The following is a 16,958-nucleotide window of genomic DNA, read 5'->3' on the forward strand; positions in this document are numbered from 1 at the left end:
ATTTGCATTAATTCTCTGTACTGCTATTATAATACATTTGAAGTCTAAGCTTGCTCAAAAAAACACGATCTAATACATCAAATAGAACTGAAATAAAAATATCCTCAAGTTGGTAGTACGTAACCCGCAAACTACAATAAGCAACTTTTTAACTCGCGCTACGAAAACTTAATTCTGAAATTCACAAGATGAATCTTGCAGGAATTTAGGCCGCAAACTTCATAATGCATAATGTTTTATAGAGTATAAACTTTTGCTATCTACTGGCGATGGTGAAGAAATTCTAATGAATATTCAAGGGTCTGAACAATTATAACTTCAAATATTCTAAGTCAAGTATCTTGTTGGAATTTTAAGTTCTTCATAATGAGTTCGTATGAGCGGCTGCTATGTGTTTGTTTTCACTCTAAATACTGTTTTTGAATATGGGAAGTGAACAATAGACGTATTTTTCCATAACAGGAAAATATGGGCTTACATAAAAGAACGCTTAACAAAAATTTGAGGAAATAAGTCGGATATTTATTATTTACACTTGTGGTTTCCTTTAACCGTCGAGGGTTGAGAGAAGGAAAAATGATTTCCATATCATTTTTCCTTCTCTCAACCCTCGACGGTTAAAGGAAACCACAAGTGTAAATGGCTTGTGACTCAGATTTACTTTTAAGAGTTTCAGTACATTTTATTATAGAACACTCTGGTAATCGAATTGTCTACTTTCCCCTTGAAAACAATTTTTATGACATTTATATCGAAAGTAGTTCTACAAGAGTTTCTATAAATTATTAAAATATGATCTAACTCAAACTCAAAGATATATTTATTCAGTTGGATTTTGTAGAGGAACTTTTAAATCGTCAAAACTTAGTGTGGTTTTATTATAAATTTACCACCGTCTATTATCTGTGCAATTAAGTAGGTGTATTAAAGGATTTCGTCAGTGTAGTAATTTACCGTTTTTCCAATCTTACATTTAAAAAAATATTATGAATGAAGTAACATTCAGATAATATACTTAATAGAAATTGAGAATACTAGAGGTAATTATTCATAGAAAATTAAACGATTCAATAGTTACGTCAATGACTCTTACAAATAAACGAAATATTAAAAGCTATTTAAGAAACAAAAAAATATTTTAATTTTCTAAAAAAGGTCCCAAAAATATTTTACTTAAGAATACAATCGTTTGATGATAACAGAATTAAGCAACATTCATTTTCAATCTTAATTCAATCAACTTTTGACTTAAATTCGTCTTTAAACATTAATGAAAAATTAAAATTACTTCTACTACCTACTTAAATATTTCAGGTTGCGGTTTCTTATATTACTTTAAATATAAAGGCATAACAAAGGACACTGTATTTTTACTGAAGCGATTTTTTCAAAAGCATTTGAACATTTGTGTAAGTATTTTGGATAAGTAAGTATATTATATTTAGTAAAAATTAAGCAAATAGTAATAAAATGTGGGATAAAAATAAAACAAAGTCATAGCATACGAATCATTTATTTGTTTACCCAGAGAAATATATACAAGTCTTAAATATAATTACAAAATACAGACCGAGTTTTAATTTTACACAAAAATAATAAACGTAATAACATTTAAGGCATACATAATGCGAAATAATCTTTTCTTATTTATGTTGAGGCTTATTTTGAACATTGTTAGCGCAATTTAAATTGATGTCTACAAAAATATTAAATGACTAATGTTGTAGCCACATTTTTTTGTTGTATTATGAAGTCTATGACAATTAAGCCGGCTACCACGTACCTGCCGTAGGGGCAATATTGGAACAATTTCGGTTCTCGGCGGTCAGAGTGATTTCAGTTGTTCTCTAAATTGCCCCTGCTTGCCTATACACATCACAATTAAGAAGCCAATTAAGGGTGCAATTCCAATATTGCCTCTAATGTTGGTATGTGAGTAGCCCGCATTATACAATCTTTAAAATATTTTATACAGAGTCAAAATTTGTGGAGCAGCTTAACTATATACATGTAGACTTTTAGAGCATCAGATTTTTAGTATTATGTATATTAATTTAAGAAAAATTTTCATTTGCTAAAGAATTCTAGACAAATTTTCAAAACTAATTATGAAACAAAATGAAGTAAATTTTTTTGGTAATATTAGAAAAGTAGACTTACTTTTAAAAAATAAGGAGGAAAAAGGTAAATATTATATTTTTCATATTGATCTACAATTCTGTCTGATTGAGCTTTGGTGTACCTACCAGAAACTTCCACGCTGTACAATAAAGGTTTAACACAAAAAAAAAATAGCTAAACAATAACATTAGCATGAATTATCCTATCAATATCACAAATACTAAATAAGTTCTAATTACATTAATAGTTTAGTTAACACGATTAGAGTAAACTTTATAAAACACTATGCACACTTATGTCATGCTCTACTTCTTATGGAAGTTAAAATACTTTATACATTACGAGTCACTAGTTCAGTTCTTAGTTACGATGCAAGAATTATACATATTAAGACTTATTCTTAACTAGCTTTACGTCCGGGTTGACTTGCATTTTCCATTGTAACCACCGCTTCTTCGACTTTCGCTCTTCAGACTTGTTGTATGTTTCGGTATTTTAAATGTTTAATCAGACAGATTGACTTTAGTTTAATTAATTTATAGTCATAATACTTAATACAAATGTCAATCTGTCTGTCTGTATGAGTAAAGATCCTTGTGAATGAATAATTCATTCATGTATTGATTAACAGGGGCAACATTTACTTGATTACAATTAAATGTTAACAATTACACATCAATTTAAGAATCAATTGAAAATAATTTTGTCGATGGTGGTCGACGAAAAATTGATGAATATATTACTATTTCATCTCAATTAATATTTTGTTCGTATGTATCTCACAATATATCTGTTTTACGTTTTATGAAAACACATTTTAATTGCTTCGTTTTGTGTTGGTAAATTCTAGGGCATCGAATTATTTACACGTAAAAATTGAAATAAACAAGAGGTGTTGTTTATTTGACTTTATATTTAACACAATATTTGCAAAACAAATTTCAGCGCTTAATACAAAATACAAGTATGAAAAGATTTTATTTATACACAATTATAATCATATAATACAACAGATAAGTACCTATAGTAACAATTAATAATTACATACATTAATCCAATAATAAAGAAAACAAAATTAACCTAGTTAAGTAGTGGAATAAGTAAAAAAACTCACCATGAATATTTTGAAACAAAAAACTGTAAAAATATTACGAAATGCGCAAGTCTCGAATCCAATTTAACCCATATAATCATAAATTTATCCATACAATTTAAAATTTAATTAAGGTCATGTATCATGAAAAGTAATTTTAAATAGAGATACCTCATATTAAAAATTACTATTCGTGGAACATTCTCAAAGGGGTAATGTCTCTTTGTACCAGTCGCAAATGCATTTTCAAACGTTAAATTCACAGTGAATGTTTCTACTTCAGTCAGTTTTACATTTAATTGTCACATGTATTCTTTATCGACCGCTCGAATACTCAAACAATTATTTTTACATTCAGGTGTAAGGAACCACATTTGTGTTATACACATATAAGGGTGCTTTCCCATTAATAATGTGCGAGGATGTGTAGCGAGGAATGTTTGTAAAGAACCAATCATATCACTTCATTCAGTTTAAAGTTTTAAGCGTTTAGCGTTTGAAGCTATACTATTGGTTATTTACAAACACTACACTCGCACATTATTAGTGGAAAAGCACCCTTATGGTAGCCAAAAATTAAGTAAATACATATTTTGGTGAACGTGTTAGCATTAGAGATATATTACGTATTTGGAATGCTAAAATATTATGAAGTACGTTTTGAATTATAAAAGTGTTGCTGTGTTATCTATTTACGTATGTAAATTCGGTCCATCAAAGATTTCAGTTTTAATGTTGATTTTACGCTATTTAACGACAATTAATAAAAAATACAGTTTGTATGACCATTGATATGGCAAAACATAAGCCCATAGTCATCGACTATGTTGTTTAAAGTCGAATAATAATATCTTTCAATCTCACACATCAAACTATTGTTAACCCCAATCATGCACATTAAAATTGTTTGAGTATTCGTTATCACAATGTATATAAAAGTATCTCAGTTACGTGTTTAGTGTAACATATGGAGGCATATCGCTGGCTTGGCTGGAACACTGCTTATGAGCCTGGCCCGCTTTTGGCACCAGCACTAATTGCTCCAAATCACCCTGTATGTATAACCGTATTAGTTTGGTTACTGCCAATTTTATCTGTAGCTTGTGTATCGTTTTAAATGTATTTGTAAACTATGAATAAAAAAAATTAAGCCAATTATTTAATGATTAAATATAGTACATCCTTTATAGAAAATGACACTCTTTCAAATGGAAAATTAACTAGTTTATTATATAACAATCATGACTTATAGAAAATTTTCCCCATGCATCGTAAGAAACATTAAGAAGAGCGCTAATAAAAACTGAAAAGTACATCATAAATACTAAGATTCAAATCATCGTACAAACAACACTATCTAAATATTATAACATAATATAAATGAACTGTAATTGAAACAAAAAATCATAATAAAGTCCATCGAGTTAACAAAAAACAAAACACAATTACGATAAGGCACGAAAATAACTTGACAATAAAAATGATTAACGGTTTCATTACGAAAAGTGAGCATAATGAAAAAAAGATACATTATACTATTCAGGAAAATTATGTCATCCGGGGAAATTAATTTTCCGGTTTTTATTTTCATCAAATCGCGTCGTAAACAAGATTTATTGTAAATTTTCTTACGTTTCTGCTTACAGGGCTTTTAGCGAAATGGGAGATTAATAAAATGTAGCAACTTTGCCAATTTGGAGAGTGGAAATATTTCGATTTCCTTATAGGTATTTTCCAGGAAACTTAATAGACAAGATATCTCTTTATTCTAAAAAAATAAAATATTAATTCCTACTAACTTCAATAACTTGAAATTCAACGGAGATTTATTATTAAATTAAATTAAAAAAAAAATGTACTGAAACATAACTAATTGAATCATAAATTTAGAAACTACAAAACATAAGCAATGAACCTCCCCACCCAACACTGATTAAAAAAAAAAATTCAACGCAAAAGGTCTTCATAAATTATCCCTCATAATAATAAAGGCACATACCGAGAAGAGATAGCCGATAATAAGATCTGCATCCCTGGGGGTGTCCAGTGCGTCCTTCTCGAGGACGTCCGTTCGCAGCCATCGACAGTCCACGTATATCCTTACCGTGTTGTCGTCGTGTACGCTAGAAATAAATAACTTACATGAAAGATATTAAAAGGTAAGCTTATTTTCCTTTTAATTGATGGTAGTTTTATGTGAGTGTTTAATGAAAAAAAAAAAAAAAACAAGTACATAAAAGTTGTAGATATCTCTTTCTATAGCATGTAATATTGATTGTTTTTATTGCTTTAAATTTACTTTAAATAACCGATTACAATAACCAGCTTATACTTGCATCCGTATGTTAAACAATAAAAATTATTAAATTAACATTCATAAGTCAAACAACAATCTCTGTATTGTGCTCTAGATTAAATAAAAAGTCTAATATTGAAAAGTTCATGCAAATTACTATAGAAAAGCTCCAACCATGCATTTTTCAATGTTCAGTTGATTATTTATTTCACCTTTATTCATATTTTAATCCATAAATATGCTTACGTTAAAATAATAAAAGCACTACGCAAAAAAGCTTCAACTAAACCGGGTCGCGTCTGTTTGCGACATACATTTCTGCGAAAGCATAAACATAAAACATCGATATTGATATGCTAACGAAATACATCGAAAACTAATTTCAAATACAATTTGCGGGCCAATTATTCAGCATGCCTAGATAATGAGTAAACTAATCCAACATTAATTGTACAATACAGCTCTATTGTTTGGTAAGCCTTGCTCTACCAGTATCATAATAGGTATCAATTTCTCCCCTAATGGTCATAGTATATCAGTAGACAGTATAGTAAGATAAATTAGTTTGCAAGTTCAAAGAAAGCCATTTAACCTTAACACAACTCGGGCGTTTTGTATAATGTGAGGTGATTTAAGTGTCCCACACAATGCTTTTAAAGCGAACACAATTCACGTCCTTTGTCGTGAATTGCATTTACTTCTTTTATCATGTCCCTCATTATTCACTGCTAAATATTGTACTCCAGGGTACGCCACCTTTCTGCGCTTACAATTGCTTGACATGAGTTATTGCGTATGTAGTTAAGCTACATATTATAGAGGTGGGAAATATATATGACCTCATTACGCGAAAGGGGAAAAAATTGGCGCAAAGGTACAGCTATTTTGCGAGGAACATAACAGTAAAAACGTCACGGAGGCAAACGGTGGTCGCAAAATGACGTACCTAGATTAAAATATAATTTACATTTTTTCAACAACATGAGACTATGGAGAAAATCACTTATTAATTAGTTATTTTATTAATTGGACTATCTTAAACCGAAATAATTTTTCAAATTGGACCAGTAGTTCCTGAGATAAGCGCGTTGAAAGAAACAACAATACTCTACAGCTTTATAATATTAGTATAGATTATGGCACAGTTCAGCATTCAAATATTCATGGCTAGCTACAAAATGTTTTGCACTGTATACCAACGTGTTTTAGACCGGGAGATACTGACACAAAATTTCGAGTCATTTGTAACAAGGATGGCGGTTCTACAGGGGTCTTAGTACGCAATGACAAAAAGGAAAATGATGGTGTGAACGCTGGTACCGGTGGCTTAGTCGCGTGGGCGTTTGTCGAACTCGTCGGAAAAATAGCGAAAGTCAAACGATTTGTAACACAAAAATTTTAGAATTTACCGATAGCCCATAAAAAAGTAGTAGGCGGTAGTGTCATGCCATACTTTTCCGGTGTGACTTACAGCCCGCCATACCGATGCGAATGTGTTGATTTAAATAAAACAATCATTCAACCATTTGTACCAGGCTAACTTTTGCACAGGTAACTATCGTCGTGCAGCCATTTACGAAAATCGCCATGCCATACTTTTCGGATGATTCCAAATGGTCGCCATACCGCCGAAAATCTGCAAAAAATTTTTATTTCGCCAAACTTTTTGTACCAGTATTGCATTTGGATTTTTGGAGAGTATTTGATAAAATGTGACCATTATTATATTTGCCATACTTCTAGTAGGGGGAAAAAGTGCTGTCATACTTGAAAACTTAATTTATTATTAATTTATATAAGTGAAGATTTCCAACACATAGATCTTTGAAATTTTGTATTTATATTTGTTGATCCTCAAACTTACAGGAAAAATAAGTGCCATACTGTTACAAATCGTTTGACTTTCGCTATTTTCCGACGAGTTCGACTAACGCCCACGCGACTAAGCCGCCGGTACCAGCGTTCACGCCATCGTTTTTCTTTTTGTCATTGCGTACTTAGACCCCTGTAGAACCGCCATCCTGTTACAAATGACTCGAAATTTTGTGTCAGTATCTCCCGGTCTATTTGTGATTACTATAAAGGCGTATCAAACTACAGGTTTCAAGCGGGCTCTCTTTTTAGATTTGTATCTAATATCTTGGGATTCATAATTCAGTTCAATATATTACTCTCTTGAGAAATCGTCTTACAATAAAATGAAAGAGGCGACATGACTACAAATTATTTAGTAACAGCAAATTAGATATAATATTTAAAATATTTGCTTGTGATAAATCTAAATAAAATATATGAAAGAATATTTTATAGGTATTATAAAAGCGCGTTTTTAATCAAATACTTGATACATTTCGTTGGTTTAATATTTTATAATTTAACGAGAAGATCAAAAAAGTTATCTCTTTCGTAATTTAATAATTTAAAAATATTTAATACTTGGATTAAGAGGCACTAAAGTATCTCTCAGATACGCAAATTACAATTTCAACAGCCTTTGACCTCGTGAAATGATTTCATTGCAATACTTAAACCCGTTGAGCAAACAAAATAACGCAACAATTTTTCGCGAAGCACATTTCCTAACTATTTTTAACTTGCAAAAGTTGGGTTGAAACCCACATCATGGGCAGAATAAAATTTCCCTGGGGTTTCGAGTTTCACTTCAGAATGCGATATCTGCTCGATTGCAAATATACATTTTTCATTCGGTTCGCTTTGAAAATATTTCTAAACTGTTTTACGTTAATGTTTACTATCGAATATGATCAATGATTTTTAGTATAATTTTAAAGGAATTTAAGATCACTAACGGTCGAACAGAAACAAATTTAATATTTAACTTTTCATCAAGAGTTCGACCTCGTTTACGAGATCAAAGGTTTGATTGAAATATTTTTAATCCGATGCTATTCAAATACTAATTGAGGCTGTATCCATTAGTTATATTTTAATTAAACCAGAAGAATAAAGATGGTTACAAAAGTAAATTAGAAATCCTTTTAGTTTACTTCACTACGCGAATAACGTTAAAGAAAAAGATGAGTTCAAAAATAAATTTTACTTTATGCAGTGATACGGATAGAAAAAACAAGAAGGAAAATAGGTATCAGTGGTACGATAGCATATGCATGCATAGAAATACATAAAGACATATCTACTAAAAATATAGGTATACCTGTAGAGTCTATATTATATGTTTTATTGTATAAAGCTACTAATTGTTAATTCAAAAACTTATAAATTATAATTATATAATAACCTACTACTTAAGCAAAGCAAAGGCAGACCAAATATGCAATTAAGATACTTATATTTTTTTAGCAGCATATCAGAGTACAGATTGACTTGTCTGTCAGTTATTGTAAAGTTTATAGAACTTAGTCGAGAAATGTTATCTTAACTACAAAGATGCTTGTTAGAGAGTTCAATAACAAATTGTTTACTTCCAAAAGTTTAAAGCAAACACCTGAAGTGGTTATATTCCCTCGATCGAGATGAGGTATTTTATATACAAGTTGGAACATTTTAAACGTAAACATTGTTCTATAAAGTGCTCATATTACGTGGGAATTAATATTAGCTATTTTGTGATAAATTGTGCACTAGAAATTGCGGAATGGAATTTAATTAGAATATCGATTGTTTGTAAAATTATAGTGGAGTTGAATTCCTAACTTTATTGATTATGTTGCATAATATTTTCAATGGAAACAAATAGGTATATCGTATACAGCATGATTAAACACTTTATTAAAATTTGTTTTTTGGTACAAAGAGAATATCTAATGAAATATTTCCATGCATATAATTATTTTATAAAGCAAAAATACTGGAAGAAACATACGGCTATAACATCCTTTGACTCTAAATTCACACATACAAGACACAAACACCAAATTTGCCTCAATCACTTACCTGATAGCAATATGGTGCCACCTAAAGTCGTACAACGGTACAGCTAGGTATATAGACTGCGAGGGCCCGCCGCCCGCGTGCACGAGCCGCGCCGCGCCGCGCCCCGCCAGCTCGAGCGACAGGAACGAGCCGGAGCGCCGCCGCGAGCGCAGCGAGAACAGCGTACCTTGCCCGTAGCCCCCGCTCTAGTAGGGTAACGTGAGTACGTTATAAGCACATGAGTATGTGCGTATACAATACGTTACATAATGTTATGTGTAACGATAGATATGATGCCACCTAAAGTCGTACAAGGGCACGGCAAGGTATATAGACTGCGAGGGCCCGCCGCCCGCCAGCTCGAGTGACAGGAACGAGCCGGAGCGCCGCCGCGAGCGCAGCGAGAACAGCGTGCCTTGCCCGTAGCCCCCGCTCTAGTGAGTAATGTACCCGTGTGCTTATACAGTACGTTACATATTATGTATAAAGATAGATATAGTGCTAGATAGAGTCGTACAAGAGCACGGCAAGGTATATAGAGCGCGATGGCCCGCCCTCTCGTCCGTACCCCCCGCTCTAGTGGGACAACGTACTCGTACGTTATACGTACTTTTTGTTCTAAATAAATAAATAAAAATAATAAAATTGTTTTATTTCAGGACATGTGTTCCCATATTATGGAAGATACAGTATAGTAGAATTGTACAAAATTAAAATTAAAAACAATTAGAGCATCATTTTATATTCCCTTGACTTCATAGGTACATAATGTGATGCATGAACATTGCACCAGTACGGAAGTAAACGAGTAAACGAGTTACAGACCACCAGAATACTATTACTGGAGCGTCTCTTTCTATCCCAAAAACTTGCGATTCGAGATCGCATTATGGTTCTGAAATCCGAGACCCTCGTCTCCTAAAACATGCCAGATGCACTACAGAACCTGGGCAGTTTCATGAAGAGTCTGTTGACGTTATTATACTGCACTCTTGATGAAGAAATCGTATACATGCACATGGAATATGTTTTAAATAGCAATTTTTTAACGACAATAGTGCACCTTGCAAATCTTCGCGCCAGCATGTTGCTCTGGACTGCAATTATGAATGTGCTTTCTATAAAATTTGCTCTAATACAAATTTAGCTGCCTAGATATTGAGCATTCCGTCTACCTTTATCTGATGATCTCAAGTTATATTTTATACCAAACTTTGTACAGCTTTAGTAGTTTATTTTAGACAAAGACAAAAGTTCAGTGGCATGAGAAACTTGGTGCCAATGTTAATAAGCTTTAAAAATGGAATTTTAAAAACAAAATTAACTTTCTTGGATGAAATCTTAATAAGGCTATTGAAATTCTGATAAAAAATATGAAAAAAAAAAAACAACTATAAATAATTAATTTATTTAAATTTGAATTGTAAGAGAAAATTTTTGAATTTCATAAAATTATGCAAATATTTAGAAATTGCCTGAAGGTACATATTGCCTTAATAGTAATTTATTTGTTGGAAGATAATTTCTAATCGCTTTGTATGAAACCAGGATTTAATTAATCTATTAATAACCTTTCGTAATATTCCTTTGAACTTGTATTATACAATTCGGATTTTTAATTATTAATTACGTTAAAATTTAAGAGTTTTTTCCTCTATAATTTAGTTGTCTCTACATGCTGCTCTACTATACATGAACATAGAAAGCTAGCACTAAGCTAAATTTACTTTGAGAATAAAAAATAGTGTCTTCTGTGTTATCGATCGAGTTTTGTAAGAGGTTTTAAATACAATATCTTTATATTGTGTTATCTATAATTTGTGGCACATAAAGAGAACGCACTAAATTCATCATAACTTATATAAAGTTTACGGACAGTGTAACACATAATATTATGTTTCACATAATAAGAACGCACTATATTCGTTCGCTTATATAAAGCTCACGGATACGTGCCCGGAAAAACAACAAAATAAATAAAACACCTAATTTGACAATCACTTTATTAACCTTACAAGTCAACACTTACCTCAGGCCGCAACCTCAAGGACAGGAACAAAGTGAACTCCCTCGGGAACGCCTTCCCCGCAGCGAAAAGCTCGGAAGAAGCGATCCAAATGTAGGAGTTCGGGCGTAGCGTGAACGCGTGAGGCCGGTCTGACACGCGGCCCCAGCGCGCTTGAGCGGGGTGGAAGTTACGCCGCGCGCTTGGCGCGAGCGGGTTTATTGTACCTTTAAAGAGATGTATAGATACCAAATATACTAATAGAAATACGTGAAAAGAACCATAGTTTATAGTATGCAAAGAAACTAATAAATGCAACTTAGAAAATGGTTGGTATTTTGAATGCCAAGTTAACGCGTGAGGCCGGTCTGACACGCGGCCCAGCGCGCTTGAGTGGGGTGAAAGTTACGCCGCGCGCTTGGCGCGAGCGGATTTATTGTACCTGATCAAAAGTTTGGATGTGTTGGTATAAAGGATTATGTAATTTTAAAGAAACTAGTAATTCGATAGGTGTGTTTTTTCTCTATAATAATGTGAGAAAAGTAACTAATAATGTTAACTAGGGTAGCCATGTAACAGAAAGAAAGAGAGTGTGTAGATAAGAATTGAACGTAAAATGAACGCGTGACACGGTCTGACACGCGGGAGTTGAGCGGGGTTGGAAATTACGCCGTGCGCTTGGCGCGAGCGGTTTTATTGTACCTTTAAAGAGATGTATAGTTACCAAAGATACTTTTATTTTTGACAAATAATTTGTTATAAACAAGTTTTTAGTAAAAATGTGACCGTATGCAAAGAAACTAATAAATCTAACTTAGAAATTGGTCTTTGACATTAAAGACCAATTTCTAAGTTAGAAGAAGTTAGTTCTAAGATATTAATAAATATAACAGAAAGAACCAGATAAAATTAATCGTTAGTATTTCGAATGCCAAGCTTGGCGCGAGCGGGTTTATTGTGTATTCTCTATCGCGGACACTAATTGTTTAATTCTAATTGTTTTTAAGGTTCTTTGTATTTAAAAAGAATAATGTGAGCATGTTAATATCTAGTTATAGTTTATAGAAATAATAAAATTATATTGGCTTGTTTGGTATAATATATTTTTAGAACCCTGTGCAAAGTCGAGTACTTCAAAGAAAAATTCTAAAAATAAGTATATTCGTATGTGTTTATTCTGGAACATCGACGCCTATTATGAATTGTTATAAAGATCGTCTGATCTCGATGGCCCATATAAAACTTTTTGTCTGCCCTGTCAAAGTGTATTATTTGCGAGTGTTTACAGCTGATATATTCTTGTTTCATTTTTACGGTTCACTGGGCGATAAAACTTCTGGACATATATATGGGCGGATGGCCATATTCAGCCAGTTATACTTCTACCAGCCAGTAATACTCCTACATATATTTTTCTTTTCAGAGATTTTTGTTATAATATGTTGCAGACTGCAGTCATATTAAAGAGAAAAAACCAATAACAAACAATCTTATTTGTATTGTTTTATTTAGTTCATTCATATGTTCACAATACATTGCTTACCTATATTGCTAGAAGTAAGTAGGTATGTAGTATTATTTCTACATCAGTTTGTTTATTTCCCAAAGGTAAATAAAAAAAAAACAAATATAGCAACACGAAATCTAACTAATTAATGCCTTGAGAACTGCCTCGCAGGCTTCTATAGTTCCAAACCTTCTAGAAACTGTTTATAAAAACTGTACTTATTCTTTTTTTTTCGCATAACACTCTTTTTACTCACCTTCACAATCGAAGGAGTTACATGATGTCCACTGCTCCCCGTATCCCTCACACGTGGGTTTAGAGCAGTATCTCCGACGCGTCTGTCTCCCTCCCCCGCATGTTTTACTACAAGGCCCCCATTCTCCCCACCCGGCCCAACCTTTAAACATTTATATAATTATAAAAAGTAATAATAATAATTAATTACTACTTCATAGAAATAAAGAGTGACTGTATGTAATTTAAAAGTTATTCAATTTGTAAACTTTAGTATAATATGTACAATGTAACGAGATAATTTAAAATTATTGTTACTAAATTAGTACGCTAGTATCTACTATTAATTAAAATAATATATCTAAATCCAAATAAGTTTAATATTAATAAAGAAGTGAAATGGTTTTTCATCCTTTTCATGTGATGTATTAACATACAAACTCGAATGTTATTAGATGCCTTCTTGGAATAACCTCCAAGAAGGCATCTAATAACATTCGAGTTTTATTCGAATTCAAATTAATAGATGTAGAAGATAGCTATCTTCGTTGGTAATTTGTATGAGATTACATTTACGATCAAAATATGAAAGTAATTCATTTTCATTTCAGTACAGGTAAAATAAATTTTAAAATATCTATAAAAATGGTTCTTTAAAATTTTTAAAGATATTTATCTATATGGAACATTCCCCTTATATTTATAGTAGGGGAGCCCAGGATGCTAAATGTGGATTTACTCGAGCGTCACGGGAACCTATTAGAATTGGTAGATTAGACCATAGCGAGAAAAAAAGGTCCTATAATGTTTTCACTTTTAGCGGTGGGGAAGGGTTTTTTGATTTTTTTTAATTTAAAAAAGAAAAAAATTGGCTTGGAAATACTCAAGCGCGTTAGATATTGATATTTTGCATGCTCCAGGACGTCACTGAAAAAAAGTATACGTTAATCTGACGATTTAAGTGTCGATTTAATCGCTATGAAGAAAGGGTAAAAAATTAAAGTAATATTATTCGAGCGCGTCAGATTAATATATGGGGGGGTTAATTACAATATAAGAAGTCCCCATTTCGCTAATCTGACGATTCGAGCTCAACCTTAGGGAATTATGGATTATTCAAATTTTCCAGCGGGGCCCCTGAGCGCACCCACCAACCATAACTGCTCATATTGACTAGAGGTACTAATGAATAGCTAAGGTACCGTCCCTTATAGTAATCTGACGCGCTCGAGTAAATCCCAAAATCCCCTCTTGGCCTCCCTTACTATTATGAGACTTTTTATACCTATAGTTTTAAACTTAACATTCTTGAATTCATATAAAATCAACAGAGGCGTAGTTTGACAGCAGCACGATCTACTCAAACTGACAGCGAATTTGCCAGACTCACTGCTATAATTTTAACTGACAGACTAATCCAAAATGGCTAACAATTTTGACAGAAAAAAATAAGTTGTTTTATTAACGTTGAAGTCGTTCAGTGTAAAGAGTAAACGTTGTTGTAAACCATAATCAAAAATGTATTGTGCAATGGATTTATCTATGTACCAGTTCATTTCCTAGAAATTTAAGAAATCAAGTATTTGCAAATTTAATAATTCACTTTATAACTTCAGAATGTAACAAATTCAAAATGGATACAATTATAACGCAAATCCTTCCGCTAATTTGTTTCCCTTTCATGTTTAAACTATGGGAGTGGAGCGTTTTGACGAAGCTTTGTAGCTGCCTGAGGCGGGGTTTATGTAAAATAATTTATGTTGAATACTACGTAGAAAACTGTCTTTATCCGACTGTAATTTAACATTTATCGGAGTTATCCGTATAATCTATACAAATGATTGCAATCGAAAAATTTCTACAAAACTGATGCCGAAAAAGAAGTTTTTAGTAGAGCCCGGATAAAATAATTTAAAGACTTATCCCATTGGATTATGAGATAACATTACTCGATTCTAAATGAATGAATTTCGTCAGAAATAATATAATAAATACATAATAATTAATACAGAATCCGAATTAATTTATTGGTTACGTATAAAATATAGGATCTATTCGCTAAAGCTAAAGTGGACAAAATATCCATAATTCTCGTGAAAGCTGAGCATGATGTGAAACCTAAGTTTGAAATAGAAGAAGTTCAAGTAAAATATAACCACGATGTAGAATCTACCTTATAATAAGAAAATAATATATGTATATGTACATATTTTACCACGAAAATCGTTTTAGTCTCACTAAGTTAATTATAGATTCCAGAACAGCTTTCCATATTTTAAATGAAATCTACCCTGAATTGAAAACAGTGGCGAGGTTTATTCACTTAAAGATATGCGAGTATTGATAAATGAACGTTTCTTTATGGTTATTGTGTTAGTGTAGAGCGAGGATATAACGCTATTTATAGTTTCAATTTCGTTTGAATGCTAAATGAACTGAGACGATTTATAACGATGAAGTTTAAATCAAATAAAGCTTCGCTGAGATCGTAGTGAAAATAACGTTATAATAATGCAATGAGATGAGTTAAAAATAGATAATTATTATAGTTAATTTGATCATACGATAGTAATTTTTATTTTATTATGATTAGATCTCAAGAAATAGTTTTTCCATGTATCGATTTATCAATCTGTATACAATTTTATATAGAACCGAAAAACGCCAGAATCCTCGAATACTTTATGGATTAGCAACAGTGTCTACTTGTATAGTTTGAGATTTGGAAGGAATTCTTCTTAAATATTTATAAACAACCATTCACGAATGAACTAAAACAGGCTTTGATTTCGCATTAATACATTGATATTCCCCTGTGGTAACTAAAAGTTATTTCAAGGCAAATATAAATATCAGTTATAAAGTTGGAAGCCGCATTCTTATGAGATTCATCTTAGTTGCGATTCAGGATTAAGTTTTCGAAGCAGGAGTTTAAAAGTTATTTCGAGTTCGTGGTCGTGATGTGGCTTTGACGTTTTGAGCTGTTTTACATTATGTATTCTCAATCTGTGTTAGATAAGTTTTTACACTTATAATCACTTTGGACGTGGCCATAATTTCGTAGTAGTGCACAATCTGTGTCTTCTACTTTCCTTATTTTTGAGCTTTTTAAAATCTTTTAATTTTATGTTTTCAAATAGATTTCACAGAATACGTTAATCATGTACTTACCCAATTAACCATTATCACTATAGAAACTGGAAAAGCAGCGTTATGTACAGTCTATGCTTCTGTTTTTTTTTTTATAATTATGTATTACTAATATTCCTTGTTTACTTTCTAAATTATAATAGATTATTACATAATATTATGTGGCGTGTCATAACAGAGGAATAAACCATAAATAATAATTAATTTGCTCAATGCATATCATAATTAACATATAATGTACCTACAATCAATGAATTATAAATAAATAGATATTATGCTACTTAAATGGAAGTTATGAGAAATATAAATACAAAACAATATCTATTCACCTTACGGTATCATTATCAGCACAATTGCTTCTACAGACGAACTATAACTTCAAACTTCAATACTACTTACCTACAGCATTCCAAATGCCTATATCTACACCCAGGCTCCACGGCACAGCCGCGGACGTGGCCTCCAACCACGGACCATCAGGTGGCGTGGTCTCCAGGTCTACAGCGGGTTCACTGACCCGCGCGAAGACCACCATCTCACTCTGTGGTGACATGCTCCAGTTGAAGCAGGTTAACAGTTGTGAACTGATCTTGAGGTTCACCTGTCTGTAACGAATGTGGGATTTTAATGCTCCTTGATAGTAGGTAAATTGTGGATT

General features: G+C 32.2%; 1 protein-coding gene across 1 annotated transcript in view; it reads right to left on the bottom strand.

Moving 5' to 3' along the window:
- Positions 1-4,114: 4,114 nt before the first annotated feature.
- Positions 4,115-16,958, bottom strand: part of LOC149902721 (uncharacterized) — a 39,087-nt gene continuing 26,243 nt past the window's right edge. Inside the window, exons 4-9 of the mRNA XM_090109650.1 lie at positions 16,700-16,905; positions 13,173-13,313; positions 11,434-11,636; positions 9,426-9,610; positions 5,214-5,337; positions 4,115-4,266 (exon numbers count right to left, since the gene is read on the bottom strand). Of these exons, the coding sequence (XP_089965776.1) occupies positions 4,162-4,266; positions 5,214-5,337; positions 9,426-9,610; positions 11,434-11,636; positions 13,173-13,313; positions 16,700-16,905 (964 nt within the window). The 3' untranslated portion in view covers positions 4,115-4,161. The remainder of the gene's footprint in view (positions 4,267-5,213; positions 5,338-9,425; positions 9,611-11,433; positions 11,637-13,172; positions 13,314-16,699; positions 16,906-16,958) is intronic.

Source organism: Colias eurytheme, chromosome 14 (assembly GCF_061535395.1).
Source record: "Colias eurytheme isolate Ceu_HAF_F1 chromosome 14, ilColEury1 Martin Lab GWU primary, whole genome shotgun sequence".
NCBI classification, from domain to species: domain Eukaryota; kingdom Metazoa; phylum Arthropoda; class Insecta; order Lepidoptera; family Pieridae; genus Colias; species Colias eurytheme.